The sequence below is a fragment of the Rattus rattus genome, chromosome X (assembly GCF_011064425.1).
Source record: "Rattus rattus isolate New Zealand chromosome X, Rrattus_CSIRO_v1, whole genome shotgun sequence".
Classification (NCBI taxonomy): domain Eukaryota; kingdom Metazoa; phylum Chordata; class Mammalia; order Rodentia; family Muridae; genus Rattus; species Rattus rattus.
This window is the reverse complement of record NC_046172.1, coordinates 119,084,055-119,109,743: the sequence shown is the minus strand read 5'-3', so window position 1 is coordinate 119,109,743 and position 25,689 is coordinate 119,084,055. Positions and strand designations below refer to the sequence as shown.

The window sequence follows — 25,689 nt, the reverse complement described above, 5'->3', positions numbered from 1 at the left end:
GTATTTATATGTCTCTTATAGTATGGCAATGTATTATTGACTTGATCTACTGAATGTCAAATATTGCACATAAAGATCACAGCAATCCATTTCTTTATAATATAGAAATATAATGCAGAAAAAAATCATGGACCCAGAAATGAATTCAGGCTGTATATAATTATTAAAGTGTGAAATGATGGTGACATTTGGAAAATTAATTTGTTTTTTCAAGATGCTAATCTTTTGTGCAATTTCAAAAGGGAGCTGATGCAAGCAAGTATTGAAATAAGGAATAAGGGGGCAGAGGGTCTGAACGTGGGTTATAACTGGAGTTATGGTGGGTTAGTGAGCACCTACACATTAGCTCACTAAACCTCTATCTCCAGTTTGAGGGGATCTGATATCGTCTTTTTACTTCCACAAGCATTGCACACCCATGGCATAAAAAATACATGCACGCAAGACACTCATAAAATGAAAATAAATAAATCATTTTGAAAAAGACTAAAATAATATAGTTTAAATACTAAAGATTCAAATGCAGATTTTCTTTAAAGAAATAATTTAGATTTTGACCTGCTGGTTCACAGGACTTCTGGTCTTCTGCAAGTTGGTATCCCTCAGTGCAGGAACAAATTATCTTGTTGTCAGGGCTGTTTTTACAAAACTGCTTACACCTGCCATTTTTAATGCTACATGTTGCATCTAAAAGAAAAGAAAAGGAAAGTAATCTAATGGCTCATTTGACATATAGTTCAAAAAATACGTGGAACTATGGTTCACGTATGGGTGAAACACAAGTTGAAGCAACGTGGGAGCCTAGAGCTAAGAGAAGAAAAATGAGGTAAAGTAAGTTTCTCAGTAAGGCATGGTGATGGCGTCAGCAATATTTTGATGTGTACAACAAAATATTTGGATATTTTACTTTAACTAAATCATGAGCTACGATAAGAAACCTATTTATTAAAGTAAAACACAAATCCAGGGACGTCAATGAGACTTTTGTGTGAGGTTTCACAAAGTAGGTGCACCTGTTTAAATGCTTCACAGGTTAACAAATAGGACATTACCAGCTGCCAAAAGTCCCATTATGTCCCACCCCCCAACCATTCTACCCTTCCTCCTTTACAAAAATCGTTACCTGTGCTTCAAACATAGGAAACACCATTGATAGTTCAGAGCTTTATGTAAACAGCACATATCTTCTTCTGTTTCAGGAATTTAGTTGGGAGACTCACCTATGTCGTTAGTAAAGCAATAGTTCCTTTCCCTGCCGTGTAGCAGTCTTTTGTATTCATACAGTGCAGCCAACTATTCTGTTGTTGAAAATACTCAGGTACGTGTGTGTATGTGTTTGTGTGATTCCAAAGAAGCACAGTATGTGTAGAGTACTTGCGCATCTTTTATTACTAAGCATTCAATTTCTACACTGTTCCAAAATATATTTTCTGTTTATTATGGTATAAATATAATTGGTATTTTATTGCTTTCATATACATTTTTTGTATGTTCATTTATTTAATTGCATAGTCCCATAAATCAGGGGAGGAAAATAAAGTATTATCAGGGGAAGGGAACAAAGGAACAGACCTGAGATTCCATTTTTGCTACCATTAATCCACTAAATTGATGACAAAAATGATGGCATCTGGTCTTGTGGAATTCCTTAGTTTTGAGGCCCTTTCACCTTGTGAGCGGTGATAACATCTCTGGCGCTTTTATATTTTATTTTTTGTTCTTGGCTATCACATTGTTGCTACAAAGCAATAGTAAAGTGTTCAGCCAAGTCAAATAGTACCTGTAGAAAATGTTCCATCAGTATGAGGTCGGATAAGTTAAGAGAGGTGGGTGGGGAGAACAGGCTAGTTGTGTCCACAGCCAATTACAAAGGGAATGAGTAAAGTTGGTATGATTTTGCTGTTCTGCTCTGTGTCCTTGGTTAGGCAACGAGACCTCTGGATCTTTTGCCTGTTTGCTATTGCCCTTTCTGGCCCAGCATGTTGCTGCTGATCTTGATCTTTGGCTTGTTTGGTGCATGTGGTAGGATGGATGGACTGCTGTAACATCAGGCTTTTGCCTGCAGTCACAAGCTTCAGGATTCTAGAAATAGAATTATAGCACAAGAACTTCCAACGGAGAGGTCAATAGAGCAGGCCCCGAGAAACAGAATTGAACTCAGTCAATTATCCAGCTCTTAGATGCCACACACTAGGTTGGAGACGGGTTTCCCTTAGTCCCAAGGCTGGCCTAGAATATCCACTGAGGAACCTTTAAAGCATGTGTTTTCTTTCTCTTCCTGATAACACAGGGTTAGCCACCAGAGCCATAAAATTTTTTTCTTTTGTTTAACAGGTTTGCCAGAAATCATCTTATCCAGCTAACCTCAACATTTTCCCAACCCCTAAATACATGGTAAATGAGAGAGCTGGATCTGGGGTGTGCTGGAACACCCAAAACGAACAACAACAACAAAAGGCCCTCAGAGAATAGTCTTTTGTTTGTAATCTTTTCTTTCCACTTTGTTTTTCTGCACTCTCCAGAAGGAAAGGATTCTTGCAGACCTTGACCTTGATCTGCCTGAAAGACATTTGGATTTCTTCCAAAGCAGAGGGAATGCAAAGATAATTATTGTAGCCAAAGGGACCCAGTAGCCAGTGAATTCTTTCTTTCCTAACTAGACAACATGTCCAAATGTTCACTCTTTACTCCCACAACTGAGAGCCTGCCTGGTGGAGAGGAGATAAAGAAAGCGTAGGGCTGCCACAATGCACATTTTTCCTTTTCCAGGACAAGGTAAGGCAGGGGCCCACACACCTCTACACTGTGATTCCTTGTGATTTTTCACATTTGTGTTTAGTTCAGCCGGAGGCAAGAAGCCTAAACTGGAGTTTGTGGATGCTTTGGTGTTGCTCTCTCCTCTACTGTCTGAGATAAAGAGTATTCTGACAGAATTCCCATCTTGTCTCTGAATCAGCTGAGCTGAATAGAGTTTTAAAAAACCCTTTCTCAAATTGGTTGGATCTGATCATTAGGCTAAGAGTGGTGGCAACTGCAATACAGCCACAGAGCCCTGACCAATCAGAAATGTGGGGACCAAGGACTATTAAGATGTTGCCAGTTGCAGATGTAGCACGTTTTTTCTGTGAATCATCACCTCCCCAACCACAGTGCACCCTATTATAGAACTCTGAGCTTATGTTCACATTCCTTGGTGCTGTTCTCTTCCTCCTTTTAAACTATCTTTTAAAACAAGATAGAGATGGAGAGCTGGCTCACTGGTTAAGAGTAGTTGCTGCTTTCTCAGAAAAAACAAGTTCAGTTCCCAAATCCCAGCTGGGGCTCAGAGCCACCTTTTATGCTAGTTCCAGAGGATCTCCTGCCCTCTTCTGGCCTTTATGGGTATTGCATGCACATGGCACCCAGATAAACAATGCATACAAAACATCCTTAAACATAAAATAAAACTAAATAAACCTTAAACTAGATAGAGACTAATGTTTTTAAAACTTTATAAATTAAAATGTATTTTATTATTATATTTTTACATGTATGTTTTATCTGCTTTTAAATTTGTGCACCATGTGTTTGGTGCCTGTGGATGCCAAAAGAGAGCTTTGGATCCTTGGAACTGGAGTTACAGAGAGTTTTGACCCACTACGTAGGTTCTAGGAGTTGAACCCAGGTCCTCTGGAAGAGCAGCCGATGCTCATAACTGCTGAGCCATCTCTCCAGCCCAACATTTATGTTTTCAATAACCATCTACTACATTGTGACCTTCGCTCAGAGCAAAGACTGAGTTATTCATTCCCTTTACTTCAGAGTAACTACTCGAAGCATTCCTGTATGTATCTGGAATATGAGGACTGAATTTCACTGATTTGCAATTTGAAATTATAATCTTGCAGCCCAAATGGCACTTAGCGATGTTGAAGCAATTAACACACCCTAGGAGTGGAACTCAAACAGCGGTTTATCTCCACACCAGGAATCCGAAACAAATGCAAGTCAAGCCTGAGTATGTTGCTCACCACTTCATTTTGTCTCTTTAGATTCCTTTGTCCTTTCAACTTTCCTTTTTATCCTGAGATCTTTCAGATCTCAAAGAAAGATGATCAATGAACTTCCCTTCGGTACGGAACAATATTACAGGGACTTTCATCCCCTTTTTCAATAGGACAAGTGCAGCTGCTGCCTTTCATTTTATGCCTTGTTCGTGTGTCAGAATGATGGCCATGCTGTCTTAATAGCGTCCTACTACTTCTCTACTCTATCCTCAGCCATGTAGCCTGTGCTGGGGGATTCTTTCCCTCACATTGTGCCTCTCTGCTCCCAGAATTTCAGAGTGCAACACATTTCCTTGGTACCAGTGCTTCTCTCAAGCACAATGTCATCCAGACTGCATCCAGAGGCAGTAAACAAGGAGGTAAAGGACTTCGGGGTTTACTACTCAAATGACCAAAGTATCAAAAAAGAAATATTCTAGGAAGGTAAACAAAATTCTTACATTCGCACTTACTTTTTTCTTCTGTTACCCTTGGATATAATCAATACATCTAGTGAAGAAACAACCTCTGATTTTTACAAATTTAACCTATAAAATGCTTTGTTCACCTGGAGGAGTTCTGATTTCTGGGGGCCTGTTGTGCCCAGCTCTATAGGCTATTTGCTTCCTTTATCTAAATCTGCAGTGACTCAGTCACAAGTTCAAATCTTTTTATGAGTGCAGTTTCCTCAGAGTTTTGAGTACAGTACAAGAAGTTCACTTCCTGACTCAACCATTTATGTTTGCTATTTGAGCTAGTCTTCTTGGTCATAAAATGGGAAAAATGATAGTCCTGAAGACATATTAAGGATGCATACATAAAGGAATGGAATATTATCCTGAAATACTAGCTTGAATTCATATCCTAGAAAGTGGCTACAGAGAAAGCAAATGTTTATAAGCATAGAAAATGTGTTTTAAAAGAATTGCGTGGTACAAAATATTTAAATTTCCTGTTTCATCTGGTTTAAAAAGGAAACTTTGAGCTATGAATAAATAAAGGGTTACTTACCTAATTCACAGTTCCTTCCTTCAAATCCAGCTTGGCACCAACATTCATAGGAATTAATATCATCCTTGCATATTCCACCATTTAAGCAAGGATTTGACTCACACTGATCTCCATCTTTAAGACAGGTAAAGAAATTGAGTTATCAGACGTGCTGCTTAAAATGCTCAGTCCTACCCTGAACTGATTTATGAAGGTAGGATTCAGATTTTCGGATGAGGGAACTACTGAGCTGCAAGCTACTGGCATATAGTTAAGCGATGTGACTATTTCTTCAAGTTTCTAAAAGCTACTGCAGCAAAGGTTTTCAGGCTAGTACCATCCTCAGAAATTTCACAGAAGGAGGCATGCACAGTTTATATAACCCAAGGAAAGAGGGGGAAATGTGTTTGTATGGAAATGCTATATCAGTGTACAATGAGAAGGACTGTCAGTATTTCTTCATGGAATGGAAACAAGTTATCCATAAATTAAATTAAATTGAACCACTTCAGCAAGTACTATTTATATTTCATATGAGGCCATCTTATTTCAGGTCTTGTACAACAAGCTGTGTTAGGCAATAGAAGTGTATCCACTCATAGACTGGTAGTCCAGGCACAGGCCAAATGTATCTACTTTCTTGAATTGCCTTTTAATGCTTCTCTATCACATGAAGTAAGGGGCTGTGGCAACAGCAAAGTTGCCAGAAGCTTTAAGATGATAGCTTTCTGCTTACTAGTTAGCTTCCAAGTCAGCAACTATGTTCAGTGCGTCATCAGAAGCTTAAAAGTACTCTTGGGTGAGCTTTAAAAATACATTTGCTGTTTCTATGCTGCGTTTTTAGAAGTTTCTACATTGACAGAGCCCTTGAAAACACTGATAGTAGGAAAAAGAAACAAACAAAAATAAAAACAGGGAGAAGGAACAGGAAAGTGGAGAAGAGTCAGGAACAGAAGGAAACCTTTAAGTGTGGTTTCTTAGTGTCCAGCCTCTACTCATACTACTAAGAAAGCATCAAGGGATAGGATGAACCCAACCAGAAGAAGAGGGGCATGTATTTTGAGCTACAGAAAAACTCTGTAAGACTCCACAAATGAGAAAGAAAACTCTGAGATGAAATGGTATGAAGGAGAGAAAAATGGGAAGAATCAAAGAGAAATTTCTAGTTATTAGTCATACTTTATAGCCAACCCCCCTGACATTTATTGCATAGATGACCACATCCCCTATTCCCTGATGGAAGCATGTGTCCATGGTCTGTTGACTATGGGACTAGTATCCTTTTTCAGAAATAAACTCTCTGGAAAATTGGATTGCTGTAAAAATTAGACCTTGCCCTCTCTGCCCCTTGATCCAATGTGCTTTTGCACAGATACTGCAATTTGTTCCAATTCTATGAAAACAAAATACATTATCTCTGGTTTATTATTATTGATGTTCAGAACCGGTCTAAAAACGAGCTACATTTGCACTTTATATTATAGACCAATGAATCTGAATTATTTAGGGTGTTTTAGTGAAAGGGTCTGGGCTTGCAGCCAGCCACACAGGAAACTCATTTGCTGAGACATATCTTCAAAATGAATGTCATTTTCTCTTGAATTTAGTGTTCCTTTGCTCTCTTGTCTGTGTGTACTATAGGCCAGGAGAAAGCCATAGATAGTAGGGGTCAAAAACAACAGGAGACAAGATCCTGCCATGTGAGATTCTCTTTCAAGATTGCTAGGCTCTGGAGATTTAGAGATGATTCAGTGGTTAAGAGTACTTGATACTTTTACAGAGGACCTGGGTTCAGTTCCCAGCCCCAACATGGTTGTTTATTGCAGTCCATAACTACAGTTTCAGGGAAACTGATACCCCGTTTCTTGTTTCCATAGTTAACAGGCACAAATGTGGTATCCAGATACTTATTCAGACAACATGCTCATACATATAAAATGAAAATAAATAAACCCTTATGATGATGATGATGATGATGATGGTGGTGGGGGTGGGGTGGTGGTGGTGGTGGTGGTGGTGGTGGTGGTGAAGAAGAAGAAGGAGGAGGAGGAGGAGGAGGAGGAGAAGAAGAAGGAGAAGGAGAAGGAGAAGGAGAAGGAGAAGGAGAAGGAGGAGAAGGAGGAGAAGGAGGAGAAGGAGAAGAAGAAGAAGAAGAAGAACAACAACAACAACAACAACAACAACAACAACAACAATAACAAACAAGACAACATTCAGATTTCAGGATAATACGATGTTATAGTGAAAGAAAGAGTTGGTTAGAAAAGAACTTGGGTTCCTTTCCTGGTCTTGTGGTTTTCCAACTGGGTGATCTAAGGCAAATCCCTTACCACCTCTAAGCCTGTTTCCTTCTCTATGAAACAAAATTCATAATGCTTTACCCATCTGACTGCTGTGAGGGTTGAATGGAATAGGCATTCTATAAACTGCTTCTGTGAACTGTATTCAACAATGCCAGACAGATGGTAGTTCAGTCAGGCTCTTTGTATGATGAAGTCATGGTAGAGACATACAGACATAGCAGTGAGGAGCCTGAGCCCAGGCAGATTTTCATTAGAACAGTCTAAGTTTGTGATAGGTAGGAATCCTAACTACATGTGAAAACAAGTATGGGTTTTGTGCCTCTTTTGTTCTTATTTGTGTTGCCTAACTTCAAAGTATGCTGCTTGGGCTGAGGCTGGGGCTGGGACTGGGGCTGGGGCTGGGGTTGGGGTGTGTTTTGGATGGGCAGTATGAAGGAATCATGACAGTCCAACCGTAGCAACGATTTCTTCTTCTTCTTCTTCTTCTTCTTCTTCTTCTTCTTCTTCTTCTTCTTCTTCTTCTTCTTCTTCTTCTTCTTCTTCTTCTTCTTCTTCTTCTTCTTCTTCTTCTCTTCTCCTTCTTCTACTCCTCCTTCTCCTCCTCCTCCTCCTCCTTCTCCTTTTCCTTCTCCTCCTCCTCCTCTTCCTCCTCCTCCTCTTCCTCCTCCTCCTCCCTTTCTCTTTCTCCCTCTCTCAGTGTGTGTGTGTGTGTGTGTGTGTGTGTGTGTGTGTGTGTGTGTGTGTGTGTGTATGTATGTATGTGTGTGTGTATGTGTGTGTATGTACAAGTCAACCTCAGTGTGTTTTTTCCTTATATAGTTTTCTGAATGGGAGAGAAAGCCATTAGATTGTTTTTCTCCCATGGAACTTAGAGAATATTGATTAGGTGAAGCTGGCTAGGCAATAAGCCTCAAAGAGTTTTCCATCACTCCCTTCTCAGTGCAGGGATTACAGGCAAGCACCACCCACATCTAGCTCTTATTCTTTTTTTTTTAGCATTTATTTTTATTTTAATTATTTTCACTACCTTTTAATTAAAATATAATTCCAGCACTCTCCTCCTTTCTTTTGTATCCTCCAAACCTTCTCAAATCCATTCCCCATACTTCTCAATGCTCCCCACACTCAAGTTGATAGTTCATTTTTGATTATTATTGTTACATGAACATGCATGCAAAAAATTAACTACAACCTGCTGGGCCACTTTTTGTTCTTTGTGTCTGTCTATATGGTTTCAGGGTTAGTGAGGTCATGGCTCTTAGAAGAGAACCTAAACTAGTTTGCATGGAGTTTGTGAGCCAACTCAAAAGTGGGCTTGGTAGCGTTCATCTTTAAAAATAAAGAAGGCCAAAGAGAACCTCTTTTCTTTTGCAAGTTCAAATGGAAAGTGGAGACACAAGAGTGAGTTATGAGGTTATGAGATTTTCTAGTAGTTTCTCCAGAAATGGAATCCTAGAAAATCAAATTGGACCTCAAGTAGATGGAGCTCAGTGAATAGAGTGCCCAAGTTTATTTGTTCTGTTAGTGCAAATACTCTGAAGGAAGTCAGCCTGTGAAACGTCACTCAACATCTGACTTCTGTACTTCAAATTTTTTGAAATTTGTATTTGTGCACAGATTTAAAAACTGTACAAAGATATAACGTAAATAACAAAATTGGTTGTTGTTGAAGTATTGCTTGTCTTCCTTTGCGTCAGTTCATGGGGCGGATGTTTCCTGAGTGCCTCCGTTGTAGGGAGCGTGTAGGTGTCAGGAACCTATCAATAAATGAAGCTACTGATTCCTGCCAATATGAAGCTCACATTCCAGGAGGATGGGAAAACGAACAAGACACCGATGTGGAAAGTGCTACAGGTTCACTATCCTCAATCTGAAAGCTCAAGTTTCAAATCACTCCAAAATCTAAAACTGTTTGTGTACCAGTGTGCTGTTGCAAATGGAAAGTACCAGGCTATGAAATTTTTTATAAACAAAATTATTAAAATTATTGTATGAGGGCTGGAGAGATGGCTCAGCGGTTAAGAGCACCCGACTGCTCTTCCAGAGGTCATGAGTTCAATTCCCAGCAACCACATGGTGGCTCATAACCATCTGTAAAGAGATCTGATGCCCTCTTCTGGTGTGTCTGAAGACAGACAGCTACAGTGTACTTATATATAATAAACGAATAAATCTTTAAAAAAATATTGTATGATAGGATCTTTAGGCAATATATATATATATATATATATATATATATATAACATATGTGTATATAACAAATGCATTTAGAGTCGGGTCTCATGCCAAAGATATTTCATTACAAATAATAGACAATGCCACAAATGTCTAAGATGTCAGCACTACCAGGGGAGCAGGTTGGAATATTAATACCTCATCAAAGGAGGACTCACTGAGTTGGTGGAATTTTGGACAAGTCCCTGAGCAAGGTAAGGGAGTTAGCCTAGAAGAAGCTGGAAAGAGTCAGCTAACAGAGATACCCAGATAACGCCTCTAACATGGGAGCAGTGCTAGGGTGTGCAAGGAGCCCCGTGTGGAATGAGGGCAGTAGTAGTGGAGTGCTCAGAAGGGTAACAAGAAGGCATGGTAGGTCAAGACATGGAGGGCATCAGAAAGCATCCCAATCAGGAGGATTTAACGTGGTAAACATTGCCAATCATCATCTCTGAATTCACTGCTGACAGCAAACCTTCATTTAACTCAAACATGCAATTGTTCTGTTTCTACCTGCATTTGAAGTAGATTTTTTTTAAAGCTGAGACTGTACAATCTCTATATATAGAAAATAGGCACAATCCTCAAGTGTTTCATATAGCAGCTAGGAAATAAAATGAATTGCTTACCAACATACTGCTTCCAAAATTCAGTCTGTAAAGAAAAAGGAGGACAGCTTAATGATAGTTTTTAAAGTATTTTGATGTGGACTCCTTTCCTTTTACAACATTTGTGATATATAATTTGATCTGAATAGATATTTTAAGATTTCAAATACAAGCTTCTTTCCTTTAATAATTGATCTTAAATACTTTTTAAATTTTGTTTTATGTGTATGAGTGTTCTATCTGCGTGCACACATGTACTACTGTATATGTACTACTCAAAGAGGTCAGAAGAGAGTGTGGGATTTTCTAGATGCTTGGATTTGAACCTGTGTCTTTTGGAATAGCAGCCAGTGCTCCAAAACACAGAGTCATCTCTTTAGTACCACACTCTCTTTTTAAAAATTGAGGTTTTCCATCTTTTGCTCTGGGACATATTATTCAGGTATGATGTGGGTATACTCACAGTTTTTTCAGTGTTTTCAAAAACTTCTCGTGCTTCTTCAAAACTGCATCTTTCTTCTATGCACTCTCTCTCAAGGTTTCCCTGAACAAACTCTTCCAGTTTCCCTGAGTTATATCTCTTTGGACGGGTAAGAATTTTGGTGGCATTTTTGCGATCAAGAAAAACTGAAATTTGAAAGTACAGTTCTTTAGTTTTAGAAAATAAAATCACCCTGAAAACTAAACATGTTTTTAAAGAAAAAGTTTGTTTGTAATTCCATAGCTAATTTCTCTTTGGGACATAGAGCTAAAAATTATGATCTTTTCACAGTACTGTATACACATGGAAATTTAGGAGTTAAAATTCAATTTCATTTTTAATCAGTAGAGTGCCAATAATAAAAGGTCACACCTCAGTTGTATTTGTATTTAACTTTGCATGAAAAGGAAACTTCTCAAATAAGCAGTTAAGTTCACACTTTGTCATCACTTGAAAATAACTCAGTGCAGAATCCTTCCAAGGTGATCGTCATTCCCCTGGCTGGGCTGCTTCGGGCATGTAGTCTCCCAATGACTTTGCAACAAATATCCCGTGAAGAACAGAAGCCTGTTTGTGTTTGTTTTGACTTTACTTTGTTTTTGTTTGGAGAGAGAGGGAGGGAAGGAGAGATAGAAAGACAGAGATTAAGGGCTGGGGCAGATCTGGGAGAAGTTGGGGGAGGAAAAAAGAATATGATCAAAATATTTTGTATGAAAATATATTAAACAACGACAGCAACAACAACAACAACAACATCCCAACTGTAGGCCAGCTGCAAAGGTGACCTCACTGCTTCTCATGGGATAGTGAGGGACAATCATGGCATATAATAGATTTTATCTTCGGGGCCCCGTGATGTCTTTAGCTGGCATGTAAAGGCCAGTGATGTATGCATTTTACTGATATTCATGGTGTAGTTTCTTTTAGCTATGACTGCCTACTCTGTAGGACACTTTTGCTTTTTTGAAAATTTTCAATTTTCTGCCTTCTTCCTTTTCCTTCTCCTTGTTGCTTCCTGGTTGTATGTATTTTTGTTGCTCTCTCTCTCTCCCTCAGCATGTATACATGTATGTATGCCTTGAAACTGACTGCATAGACATGGACAAACCATACAATGTCTGAACCTTAACTTTTTTTTTTCTTTTTTTCGGAGCTGGGGACCAAACCCAGGGCCTTGCGGTTGCTAGGCAAGCGCTCCACCACTGAGCTAAATCCCCAACCCGAACCTTAACTTTTTAAAATATCAAATGAATGTAACGGTGGTGTAAGGCACCTCATCGTCATGTTGACGAGATCTCTCAGAGAAATTATAGGCTTGTGTATCCTGGTTATTCACTTTCTTCCCATGTTGTGCATGCTATCTCCTCTCCCCATTCTTAGCTTTCTCCCTTCTCCAGCAATTCTATGCTCTTTAAAGTGTCTTTACATTCTCACTGCCCTCTGTGCAAGAAAATGACCATTGTCATCATTGGCAGTGACCATGTAAAGAATCTTTTTGATTGCATGCATTTTCTGACTGCTTGCCATCTAATAAAGCATCAGGCTGTACACACAGTCAGACTACAGAGCCTGTACTGTGTTGTTGATATTATCACGTTGTCCTCAACCCCCAGACACTCCATATATGTCTCCCAAACCTTTCATATGCATGTGGCTATTAAATCACATCAGCACTATTTTATAATTATCACTTCCATTGCAAATCCTCTCTCTATTCTTGTCCACATTACATTCTTTTGTTTCCATTGTATGATTGCAAGAGACTTAAACTTGGACTCCCTAGCCTGGAGCCTCATCAGTTCCTTATAGTGCTACCATTCTGAGTGTTATAACACAGTGAGGGCTGTGCTTCTTACCCTTACACCTCCACATTGCTGTCTATGTTCCCTCTCCTTAACTTAGGACCCTTTCTGGAGAATCTGACCCACCCCATTTTCTTGCCTTACTTCTAACAGTCAGTATTCAAACAAGATGAAGCATGTTAAGCATCTTGAATACTTAAATTATTGTGGAGGTGGCTTTTTCTGTGTGAGGGTTACTATCTATGTAAAGTGCTACACATTGCGCTCTCGCTCTCTCTCTCTCTCTCTCTCTCTCTCTCTCTATGTGTGTGTGTGTGTGTGTTCTGACTAGCTTTTATGACATTTTATGACAATTTGACACAAGCTAGAGTCATTTTGGAAGAGCAAACCTCAATTTGAATTATGCCATCACCAAACTGGCCTGTGAGAAAGACTGTGGAGTGTATTCTTGAGTGATGATTGATGTGGGAGGGCCAAGCTCACTTTTGGATGTGCTACCCCTGAGCTGGTGACCCTGGTCCTGAGCTGTATAAGAAAGCAGTCTGAGCAAGCCTTTAGGTGGAGACTGCAAGCAACATTTCTCCATGGCTTCCACATCAGCTCCTGCCTCCAGGTTCTTATCTGGTTTCCGTTCCCTCTTGGACTTCCTTCACCTGAAATAAACCCTTTCTTCCCAAGTTATTTATGCTCATGGTGTTTAACTCAACAACAGAAACCCTAAGAATATGCGTGTGTCTTTACATATATACATACATGAATATACAAGCATCTGTATGTATATATGTATGCATGCATTGTGTGCGTTCTCATACATGTGGATATTAAATGACAATCCTGGAAGTCAGGTGTCTTATTCACTGTATAGATCCTGGGGATCCAATTCAGGTTGTCAGGCTTGGTGAAAAGAACTTTTCCCCACTGAGCCATCTATCTAGCCCCTGGGTCAGACATTTAAGAACACTGAACAACTATTCATCTCTTAAGATCTTGCTCCAAACACTGTCTCTGCCAGGAGGTTTTACATCCATCATGTTCCTACTTTTGTACTTCCTAAGCATGTGGTACACACACTATCCCATCCTATTAAGGCCTGTTTTTGAGCCCATGGTGCTTTATGTGGAGGAGAACCCGTTTGTCTCTGCTTCCACTTCCTTGTCATAGCACCATGCGCCATAACAGTATGTACTAATATCCGAATGCACGAAAGACAATTTTGATTTGTATACATTATAAACCCAAATTTATTTCACAGACTAATTTTGATTTCTAAATTCTAAATTTGAACAATAAGGCAGTAGTTATGAACTTGTGGCCTCTCTGTTCTAAAGTCCAGGATAGTTTAACAGAAGACAGTGCTATATGAATACCTAGCCACTGCCACCCCCAGCCAAGGACATTTCCCTGGTTCACTGGCCAAATTGACTCTAAAATCTTGTTGCTTTTATCCTCAGTATTGTCTGCAGATGATATATTTAACACCCCTTGAAGATTATTTCTAGTCATTATTGCCCCAGGTCTGAAATCGAGATTTTTTTCTATCATTTTACATCTGAGATTCCCTCACCAGTAAGACGTGCTTGGATCTTTATAAGAGAGTGCTTGGATCTTTTGTTCTCACATAGGTCAATCCCGGGCAATGCGTTGAATGACCTGCCTTTATGGTCCACATAATGAGTTTTCCAACATGTATTTTTCATCTCTACCCACTTTGCTAGTGCAGTTTAACCTTTGCATTCTCATGTCCTCTTTGCGGCTTTTCAGTCTGATTCCACAGCTGACATCATGTCTGGAGTGGGAACCAGGAGACCAGCCTGTCTTCTGGGGATGCTCAGGGTTGGCACCTGATCCTGGCAGTGTCACTTGCTTGATTTTAGTAGGTTGACTAGTAAGTCTGATAAATGTATCCAGGGTGAGCAGGCTGTTTGTCTGAATGCAGTAAGTTCTTCCCGTGCGGCTTCCCCTGGGAAGTAATGCCACTCTTGTTGCAAAAAGAAACTAAACAAAAACCTGTTGTGCTGTACTTTGCATGAACTAAACTCCTCCTCTTTCTAGCCATTTGTATACTTACTTTTGTCCCCAAGGGAAGCCTCTGAGTATTATGGTTCTCCAAACATCAGCTCTGAGATGTATGACAGATGAGCTGATTTATTTCTGTCTATGTAAAAGCTTTTATGACAGATAGCAACTTAATAACAAAAGCTTAATCTTCCTCAGAGAAATTAAATTATGAATATATACACTTAAACATTATAGCTATGCCTTACCATCTAGTTCTAAAATATTGGAACACATGTAGATACAAGAAAGACTTTTCATGTAAATAAACCATTGTGGTTTTGGTGTTTCCCCTTTTGATTTCAAGGTGGTGAGTCTAAAATCCTAAAAAACGTTTCCCTGCTTATTCTGCAATTTCTTTCTTAAGATACTTACTTTCATTTTTTTGAAACCAAGGACACAGAAATTTTAAGAGGAATTATATTGTCAAATCATAAGAATAACTGTATCTATTAAATAAAAATGCACCACAAACACTGTAAATCTAGTTCATTTTTTCAAACGTTGAAACTGAAGTTACCACAGAGCCAGAGTTACTGGCTGACATGCTGCCTGCTACAATAGAGACTACAGCTGTCAAATCATAAAATCTTGCTCTACTTTATAAAGATAGTTCTAAATATTTCTGTTTCTAAAAGAGAAGCATATTCAGTGTAGCATTGAAAAAGAAACAAACCTGCACATTCAGTGCTGAGTAGATATCCCAGAAGGAAGATGGTGATGAGACCCGGAGAGTCTGCCATGATGGTGTTCAGGTGCCTCATGACCTTTGTTAGGAGATTGTGCAAGTGTCAGGGCTAATCAATTGTTCCAAAGTACAAGCTGAATGGGATTTACTTCTGGGAAATTGGTGTCCATCTCCCTCAGTGTATCTTTGGGCTATTTCCAGTTGTTTCTTGGGTCTAGTGAAGAGAATGGTCAGGACTCCTCATTAAAGTGCACACTGGTTTCATGGGCCACTGCCACTGGGACAGAGCTACATTTGTGCTGTCAGGAAAGTTTATGAGTGGAATTCAGCTTATCTTCATCACAGAGCAATAATACAGAGTTTAACGACATTAAGGGGATCCTTTTATCTAAAATATCTTAATATATGTTTATAAACTGAATTACTAAATCTGAAATACTCTTTATATATATTTCATTGTAATCAGGAACTTATAATCTTTCTTATACCATGTGCCAATACAGTGACATATGTAGAACCTGTCTCTGAACACATGTGTATATGTACATATGTATGTGTCTATACCCATGGATATATTGAAGTATACATGTTATATATGCTAGGCTCCTGTTTGCAAGCATAACAGAGTATCATTAATAGTATTAGGATTGGTGCTTGCCCATGGAATGGGACTCAGGTTAGGCCAGTCATTGGATGGCCATTCCCTCAGTCTCTGCTATATATCTTTGTCCCTGCACATTTTATAGATAGGACACATTTTGGGTTGAAGGTTTTGTGGGTGGGTTGGTGTCCTTATCCCTCCCCTGAGAGTCCTGCTTGGCTACAGGATGTGGATCGGCATGTTTTAATCTCAGTCCTCGAGAGGAGAGGCAGGTGTATCTCCCCAAATTCAAGATGGACATTTTCTAACTATCAAACTCCAGGCCAGCAAACGCTATCTATTGAAACCTTGTTTCACAAAATTTACCTCCACCAAAACAAAGAAACAAAAACCTATCTGGACTCCAGACAGAGAAGCAGGTGCAAATCCTTATCTCTCCCTCCTCTTCTTCAATTTCCTAGTCTCATCCCCAGCTCTGTAGCAAACCACCTGTAGTGGTTTCACCCCCCTTTCTCTCCCCACTTCCAATGGATCATACAGACATTCTCTTCCAATCTTCTCCCCACTCCCGGTATCCCAACTATACCTGCCAGAGAAGCAAGTTGGCCAGCAGCAGTGCAGGTAGGCAGCTTCAGATCTTCACTCTCACTACTTTCCTCCAAATCTACTCTCCAAGTTTCATCCCTAGCTCTATAGCAGACAACCTGTTGTCTTACTCTGTGCTCCCATTTCCAGGGCACTAAGCAGATCCCGATGGAATACCCAGCTTTCCTACTTCCTATGAACCCTTCAGTTCCTCCTAACTTATCTTCACTCTTAAGTGCCATCTCTCAATACCTAGCAACACATTTTTGCCCAGAACCCCCAGTTGCAACACCTAGCAAGATCCCAGAAACATTCCCTACCAGACATCTCACTCTCTCCACACCCACCTTCAGAGATTCCAGCTGAAACCAAGGAACAAAATACCATACCAACAAAGATAAGACAAAATATTAGCACCTAGAATTACAATCTCCCTGAACCTGGGTGACTACATATCAGTGTCAAAATCAGTAATAACCAGGACTGTGTCTTCAACAGAGCCCACCAACCCTACCACAGAAGGAATTGAGATTGCAGCATACCTAAAATACGAGACAAAGACCTTAAAATGGTCTTTATGAATATGATAGAAGTTCTTAAAGAGGACATGTAAATCCTGTAAAAAAATCTATAAACACAAATACTAGAAGGGAATTAGTAAACTAGCTTAAGACATGAAAGCATAAATTAAAATTTAGGAACTCGAAAAATCTAAGACAAACCTCATCAACAGAATAGAAGAGATACAAAAGAAAATCTAAAGTGTTGAAGACATGGTAGAAGAAATAGATACCTTGATCAAAGAAAATGCTAAATCTAAAAGAAATCTTGTCAAAAATATATCTGGGAAATTATGAAAAGACCAAGTCTATGAATAATAGGAGTAGAGGAAGGAGAAGAAACCCAGGTAAAGGCACTGAAAATATTTTCAATAAAATAATAGAAGAAAATGTCCTTAATTTGAAAAAGATGACTGTCAAGGTACAAGAAGCATACAGAACTCCAAATAGATTGGACCAGAAAAGAAAGTACCATCCACATACAACAATCAAAAGACTAAACATGCAGAACAAAGAAATAATATTAAAAGCAGCAAAGGAAAAAAAAGTAACATGTAAAGGCAGACTTATTAGAAACAAATTACTTCTGAATGTAGACTCTAAAAGCCAGAAGGAACTGGACATAAGTTCTATAGACTCTAAGAGGCCACAGATGCCACCCTAGACTTCTATACCCAGCAAAACTTTTAATCACAAAAGATGGAGAAAGTGAGGCATTCCATGATAAAGCCAAATTTACAAGGGCACAGTAATTTTGATGCCGAAATCATGTAAAGACCTGCCCCCTAAAAAGAGAATTGCAGAACAATTTCCCTTATGAACATAGATACATAAATTCTCAATGAAATACTTTCAAACTCTATCCAAGAACACATCACAAAGGTGATTCACCTGGATGAAATAGACATCATCCTGGAGGTAGAGGGATGGTTCAGCATACATAAATTGATAAAAACAACAAACAAACAAACAAACAAACCCAACCCAACCAAACCAACCAAACAAGAAACAAACTCACATTATCATCTCATTAGATACACAAAATGCCTTTGAAAAATCCATCACTCCTTTATGATAAAAGTCCTGGTGAAATAAGCCATACAAAGGACAGACCTCAACAATATACAGTTTGCAGCAAGTCCATAGTCAGCATCAACTAAACTGGGAACTCAAAGCAATTCCACTAAAAAAGAACAAGATTTTCCTGGCTGTAATTTTCTAAATCTTTTATAATAAAATAGGTAGACCCTAAAATAAAATAAATATGTTAGTGGTATAAAAAAAGAAGAACAAGATTTTCCACTCTCTCCATACCTATTCAATATAGCACTTGACGGCTTAGCTAGAGTAATAAGAGAGCTGAGGGAGATCAAGGAGATACAAATTGGAAAGAAAGAAGCTGAAGTGTCTTTATTTGCAGATGATATGATGCAGCATATATAAGTAACCTTGAAAATTGCACCAGAAAGCTCCTAAAATAGTGACAAACACTTTCAGTGATGTAGCTGGACTCAATATTAACAACAAAAAACCAGTAGCTTTCCTATATACAAATGCCAGGGGCTGGGGAGACAGATCAGAGGTTAAGAACACTTGTCACTCTTCCAGAGGTCCTGAGTTCAATTCCCAGCAACCATATGGTGGCTCACAACCATCTATAATAGGATCTGGCACCCTCTTCTGGTGTGTCTAAAGACAGCAACAGTGTACTCATATACATAAAATAAATAAATTAAAAACAAAACAAAACAAATGGGACCTCATAAAATTGCAAAGCTTCTGTAAGGCAAAGGACATTGTCCTTAGGCCAAAATGGCAACCAAGACATTGGGAAAAGATCTTTACCAATCCTACATCCAATACAGGGCTAATATTCAATATATACAAAGAATTCAAGAAGTTAGACTCAAGAGAATCAAATAACCCTATTAAAAATGGGGTACACTGGGCTCCAACCTCATAGGTAGCAATGAATAGCCTACTAAGATCACCAGTAGAAGGGGAAGCCCTTGGTCCTGCCAAGACTGAACCCCCAGAGAACTCGATTGTTGGGGGGAGGGTGGTAATGGGGGGAGGGTGGGGAGGGGAACACCCATATAGAAAGGGAGGTGGAGGGGTTGGGGGATGTTGGCCGGGAAACCGGGAAAGGGAATAACAATCGAAATGTAAAAAAGAAATAACCAAGTTAATAAAGATGAAAAAAAAAAGGGGTACAGAGCTAAACAGAGAATTCTTAACTAAGGAATATCAAATGGCTGAGAAGTACCTAAAGAAGTCCTTAGTCATCAGGGAAATGCAAATTCAAACAACCCTGAGTTTCCACCTCACATCAAAATGGCTAACATCAAAAACTCAGGTGACAACAGATGCTGGTGAGGAGGTGGATAAAGAGGAATACTCCTCCATTATTGGCGAGATTGCATGCTGGTACAACCACTCTGGAAATCAGTATGGAGGTTCCCTAGCTATACCACTCCTGGGCATATACCCAAAAGATGCTCCAACATATAATAAGGACACATGTTCTACTATGTTCATAGCAGCCTTATTTATAATAATCAGAAGCTGGAAAGAACCCAGATGTCCCTCAACAGAGGATTGGATACAGAAAATGTGGTACATCTATACAATGGAGTACTACTCAGCTATTAAAAACAATGACTTAATGAAATTTATAGGCATATGGATGGAACTAGAAAATATCATCCTGAGTGAGGTAACCCAATCACAAAAACCCACACATGGTATGTACTCACTGATAAGTGGATATAAGCCCAAAAGCTCAGATTACCCAAGATACAATCCACAGACCACATGAAGTTCAAGAAGAAGGATGACCAAAGTGTGGATGCTTTAGTCCTTCTCAGAAGGGGAAACAAAAATATTTGTAGAAGGAGATATGGAGACAAAGTTTGGAGCAGAGACTGAAGGAATGGCCATTCTGAGCCTACCCAACCTGGGGATCCAGCCCATATAAATACAGCTACCAAACCCAGACAATATTGTTGATACTAAGAAGTGAGTACTGACAGGAGCCTGATATAGCTGTCTCCTAAGAGGATCTTCCAGAACACGACAAATACAGAGGCAAATATTTGCAGCCAATCATTGAGCTAAGAACGGGGTCCCCATTAGAGAAATTAGAGAAAGGATTGAAAGAGCCGAAGGGGCTTGCAATTCCATAAGAACAACAATGCCAACCAACCAGAGCTCCCATGGCCTAAACCACCATCCAAAGACTACACATGGACAGACCCATGGCTCTAGCTGCATATGCAGCAGAGGATGGCCTTGTTGGGCACCAATGGGAGAAGAAGCCCTTGGTCATGCCAAGGCTCGACCCCCCCCCAGTGTAGGGGAATGTTAGGGCATGGAGGTGGGAAGGTGTGGGTGAGTGGGTGGGGGAAGACCCTTATAGAAGAAAGGGGATGAGAATGGGATAAGGGGTTTATGGATGGGAAACTGGGAAAGGGGATAACATTTGAAATGTAAATTAAAAAAATCCCCCAAAAACATGCAACAAAGTTACAAAATAGAACAAAACAAACGAAAAACAAATGCCAAGTGGACTAAGGAAGAAATAAGGGAAAGAAAACCTTTTACAATAGCCTCAAATAATATAAAATATGTGGGGGCAGCTCTAACCAAGCAAGTAAATGACTTGTATGATAAAAACTGTAAGTCATTGAACAAAGAAATTGGAGAAAATATCAGAAGATGAAAAAGATCTCTCATGCTCATGTGTCAGTAGGATTAATATAGTAAAAATGGCCATCATATCAAAAGCGACCTACAGATTCAATCAAATATACATCAAAATTCCAACACAAATTTTCACAGATCTTTATGACAAGTTTCAGCTTCATATAGAAAAACAAAAAAATTGTTAGCTAAAACAATCATAAATCATAAAAAAACTGTTGAAGTTATCCGTATCTCTGATCTCAAATTGTACTACAAACATATACTAAAAATGCACAAACAAGGCATATTAATCCATGTGGTAGAATTGAAGACCCAGATATAAGTCCACACACTCGTGGATGCCTAGTTTTTGATAAAAGAGGCTAGAAATACACACTGAAAAAAAGCATCTTTAACAAATATTGCTAGTCAAATTAGATGGCTGCATGAAGAAGAATTCAAATAGATTCATACTTAGAATCCTATACAACACCCAACTTCATATGGATCAAAGGCTTTAATATAAAACCAGACACAGTGAACCTGATAAAAGATAAAGTGAAAACCTTCTATAAGGCAAAGGACACCATCAGACAAAGTGGCAACCCACAGAATGAATATGATTTTTACCAACTCCACATTTAATAGAAGACTAATATCTAAAATAAACATAAAAACTTCAAGCAACAAACTAGATATCAAGAAAATAAGCAATCCAAATAAAAACAGGGTACAGATCTGAACAGATATGTCTTAAAATAGGAAACAAAAATGACTGAGGAACAGTTAAGAAATTGTTAAATGTCCTTAGTCATCAGGGACATGCAAATTAAAACTGCTTTGAGATTTCATCTTACACAGGTCAGAATAGATAAGATCAATAATCAGATGACAGCTCATGATGGCAAGAATCTGGAGTAAGAGGAACACTCATACATTTCCTTATGAGTGCCAACTTGTACATTCACCATGGAAATCAGTGTGGCGGTGCCTCAGGAAGATGGGAATTGAACTCCCTCAAGATCCAGTTACACCACTCTTGGGCATATACCCAAGGCTGATTCATCTTATCACTTACACTCTTGCTCAATTATATTCATTACTGCTCTATTCATAGTAGTCAGAAATTTAAAACAATCTAGCTGTACCCCAAGAGAAGACTGGATACTGAAAGTGTGGTACAGTTATACATGGAGTATTACTCATCCATCAGAAAAAATGAAATCATGAAATTCACAGGTAAATAAATGCATTAAACTAGAAAAACATTATCCTGAGTGAGATAACGCAGACCCAGAAAGATAGTATGATATACATTCACTTACATGTAGATATTGGCTGTTAACTCAATGATAACTAAGCTAATATTCATAGAACCACAGAAGTTAGTTATAGAGTAAGGGGATACGGGGGCAGATAGAATAGATAATTATAGATGGACTGAGGGGATGAAATGGAGAATAGAGTGGGATAGGAATGGGAGAGGGTTCTGGGGGAGAGAATAAGGGGGGTGTCTAAAATTAAGAGCTATTTGAGGAGCAGTATGGAAACCTAACAGTAGAAGCTTCCTAAAATACATACATATAGGAAGGCAATGCAAAGGGAATAGCCAAATAATGAGGGAGGCAGACCCCCAATTGTACATCTTTTTGTACAGGAATGTACAATTACCAGGAATGAGTTACTCTACAAGGACCAGGAATGAGTTACAGCTTGACTTGATGGCCAAAGGGATCCCATGGGAATTCCTGAATAACCAGAGCTGTTGCTAAGACTATAGGTTGCCCCCTACAAACTGATAGCATGACCATATTGCTGAAGACCATGCCTACACAATTCCTTGAATATGGAGAAGCTGAGTTGGTGCCTAACTAAAGCCTTTACACCTATGTGCTAGTGTCTCTGGTACAAGGTACTCTGCATGCTACCAAAGGACAAACATTAGCACAAACCCACTCACAAGCCCTTTGATCTACAATGGTGTACTGTCTACAAGAGTAACCAGCTAATATCTGATTCACCTTAAGGCCCACCCTATAAATGGAATGTATACCTGATACTGAACCTGACCAAGAACCTGAGACAAGAAAGCCCAGAGACCTAGGGTAAAACCAAATACTACTGTTCTACTACAAGAACATAGCCATAAAATGACCCCTAATGACATTCTGGTGTACTCATAGATCAGTGTCTTGCTTAGCCACCATCAGAGAACCTTCCTCCTGCAGCAGATGAGGACAAACACAATGTCCCACAGCCGACATCACACAGAGAATGAGAGATCTGGAAATACTCTGCCCTAAATAAGATGTCTCCATCAAATATCTTCCCTCAGGGCCAAGGGAACATTGTGAAATAAGAGTCAGAAAAAATTTAAGAACCAGAGAGAACGGAGCACAACAAAGGCACAAGGCCCTTTCAATGCAGGACTGATGCACATCTGAACTCACAGAGACTGAGGCAGCATGCACAGGCCCTGCACAGGTCTGCACCAGATAGGTATTAGAGCTGAAAGGAATGTACAATGCCCCATCCATAACCTAGAAGTGATCTCCCAGTCATAACTACTTGCAAATGAAAATTTACTTTTTCAAAGAGAGTCTCATTGGGGAAACAAATGACTCAGAAGGGTAGCGTGAACGCCCAATAGTAGATGGCCGCCAGAATATTAACTCAACAGCATATTCGAAAGTTCTTTGCTCATGTCAGAACTCTTTCAAAATTATCTTTAAAATTTTTTATTTTATTTGTATATTCTTTACTTGTTTATATTTTTAATCTGTCATTTTGCCCTATAGGTTCTTTGTGTATACATTATAGGTGAAAGCAATTTAGTGTTTTTATGGATTCCTGAGTGTGAGTGATTGGGTCTCTTCCCGTATATCTGGTTCTTGTGCTTTGTCTTGGACTCTCTTCTCTTTGTTAATCTCTTTATATATGTTAGTTTTTATTTATTTTATTTTACTTTAATCCCTTGGAAGCCTGTTTGTTGTCTAATAAGAGAAAAAAATGGAGTAGATCTGGATGGGAGGAAGGAAGGAAGGGTGGACGAACTGGGAGGAATAGAGAAAAGGAAAACTCTAATCAGGATATATGAGAAAAATACATTTTAAATAAAATTTTAAAATCTCATAAGACTATATTTCAATTTATCTGTATTTCTTCATGGCATTTTTAGAGACACTTCTATTTTATGTGCACGTCTGTTTGCATGAGTGTCTGTACACTAGGCACATGCAATGCCCATGGAAGGCAGAAGATGTAGGAGTTTTCCATACAACAAGAGTTATAGGCAGTTGCCATCTGGAGACTGGACCCGGGTTCTCTGCAGGAACATGCGCTCTTAAGTGTAGAGGCTTCTACAGCCCCATGTGGTATTGTTTGCATATATTTAACTTCTATGTATTTAAGAATTCTTTTTTTGCCATCTTTATTAAATTGGGTATTTCTTATTTACATTTCGATTGTTATTCCCTTTCCTGGTTTCCAGGCAAACATCCCCCTAACACCGCCCCTTCCCTTTCCATGTGGATGTTCCCCTCCCCATCCTCCCCCCATTACCACCCTCCCCCCAACAATCACGTTCACTAGGTGTTCAGTCTTGGCAGGACCAAGGGCTTCCCCTTCCACTGGTGCTCTTACTAGGCTTTTCATTGCTACCTGTGAGGTTGGAGCCCAGGGTCAGTCCATGTATAGTCTTTGGGTAGTGGCTTAGTCCCTGGAAGCTCTGTTGGTTGGCATTGTTGTTTATATGGGGTCTCAAGCCCCTTCAAACTCTTTCAGTCCTTTTTCTGATTCCTTCAACGGGGGTCCCGTTCTCAGTTCAGTGGTTTGCTGCTGGCATTCGCCTATGTATTTGCAATATTCTGGCAGTGTCTCTCAGAAGAGAAGACAAGCACACAAACAAAATCTCACCTCCAAATACGAAGATAACAGGAAGCAACGATCACTATTCCTTAATATCTCTCAACATCAATGGACTCAGTTCTCCAATCAAAAGATATAGACTAACAGACTAGATGCATAAAGAGGACCCAGCATATTGCTGCATGCAGGAAACACACCTTAGAGACAAAGACAGTCACTGCATCAGAGTAAATGGCTGAAAAACAACTTTCCAAGCAAATGGCCTGAAGAAGCAAGCTGGAGTAGCCATTCTAATATCAAATAAAATCAATTTTCAACTAAAAGTCATCAAAAAAGATAAGGAAGGACACTTCATATTCATCAAAGGAAAAATCCACAAAGATGAACTCTCAATCCTAAATATGTATGCTCCAAATACAAGGGCATCTACATACATAAAAGAAACCTTACTAAAGCTCAAAGCACACATTGCACCTCACACAATAATAGTAGGAGATTTCAACACCCCACTCTCATCAATGGACAGATCATGGAAACAGAAATTAAACAGAGACGTAGACAGACTAAGAGAAGTCATGAGCCAAATGGACTTAACAGATATTTATAGAACATTCTACCCTAAAGCAAAAGGATATACCTTCTTCTCAGCTCCTCATGGTACTTTCTCCAAAATTTACCATATAATTGGTCAAAAAATGGGCCTCAACAGGTACAGAAAGATAGAAATAATCCCATGCGTGCTATCGGACCACCACGGCCTAAAGCTGGTCTTCAATAACAATAAGGGAAGAATGCCCACATATACGTGGAAATTGAACAATGCTCTACTCAATGATAACCTGGTCAAGGAAGAAATAAAGAAAGAAATTAAAAACTTTTTAGAATTTAATGAAAATGAAGGTACAACATACCCAAACTTATGGGACACAAGGAAAGCTGTGCTAAGACGAAAACTCATAGCGCTGAGTGCCTGCAGAAAGAAACAGGAGAGAGCATATGTCAGCAGCTTGACAGCACACCTAAAAGCTCTAGAACAAAAGGAAGCAAATATACCCAGAAGGAGTAGAAGGCAGGAAATAATCAAACTCAGAGCTGAAATCAACCAAGTAGAATAAAAAAGGACTATTCCAAGAATCAACAGAACCAAAAGCTGTTTCTTTGAGAAAATCAACAAGATAGATAAACCCTTAGCCAGACTAACCAGAGGACACAGAGAGTGTGTTCAA

General features: G+C 39.2%; 1 protein-coding gene across 2 annotated transcripts in view; it reads right to left on the bottom strand.

Annotated features, from left to right (window-relative positions):
* F9 (coagulation factor IX) overlaps window positions 1-15,262 on the bottom strand; it is a 28,921-nt gene extending 13,659 nt beyond the window's left edge. The window contains exons 1-5 of one of the 2 annotated variants that reach the window (XM_032889882.1): window positions 15,155-15,262; window positions 10,604-10,767; window positions 10,162-10,186; window positions 5,037-5,150; window positions 559-687 (exon numbers count right to left, since the gene is read on the bottom strand). In XM_032889882.1, coding sequence (XP_032745773.1) covers window positions 559-687; window positions 5,037-5,150; window positions 10,162-10,186; window positions 10,604-10,767; window positions 15,155-15,242 — 520 coding nt within the window. In that variant the 5' untranslated portion in view covers window positions 15,243-15,262. The remainder of the gene's footprint in view (window positions 1-558; window positions 688-5,036; window positions 5,151-10,161; window positions 10,187-10,603; window positions 10,768-15,154) is intronic. The other variant, XM_032889883.1, reaches the window with a different exon arrangement.
* Window positions 15,263-25,689: the final 10,427 nt, after the last annotated feature.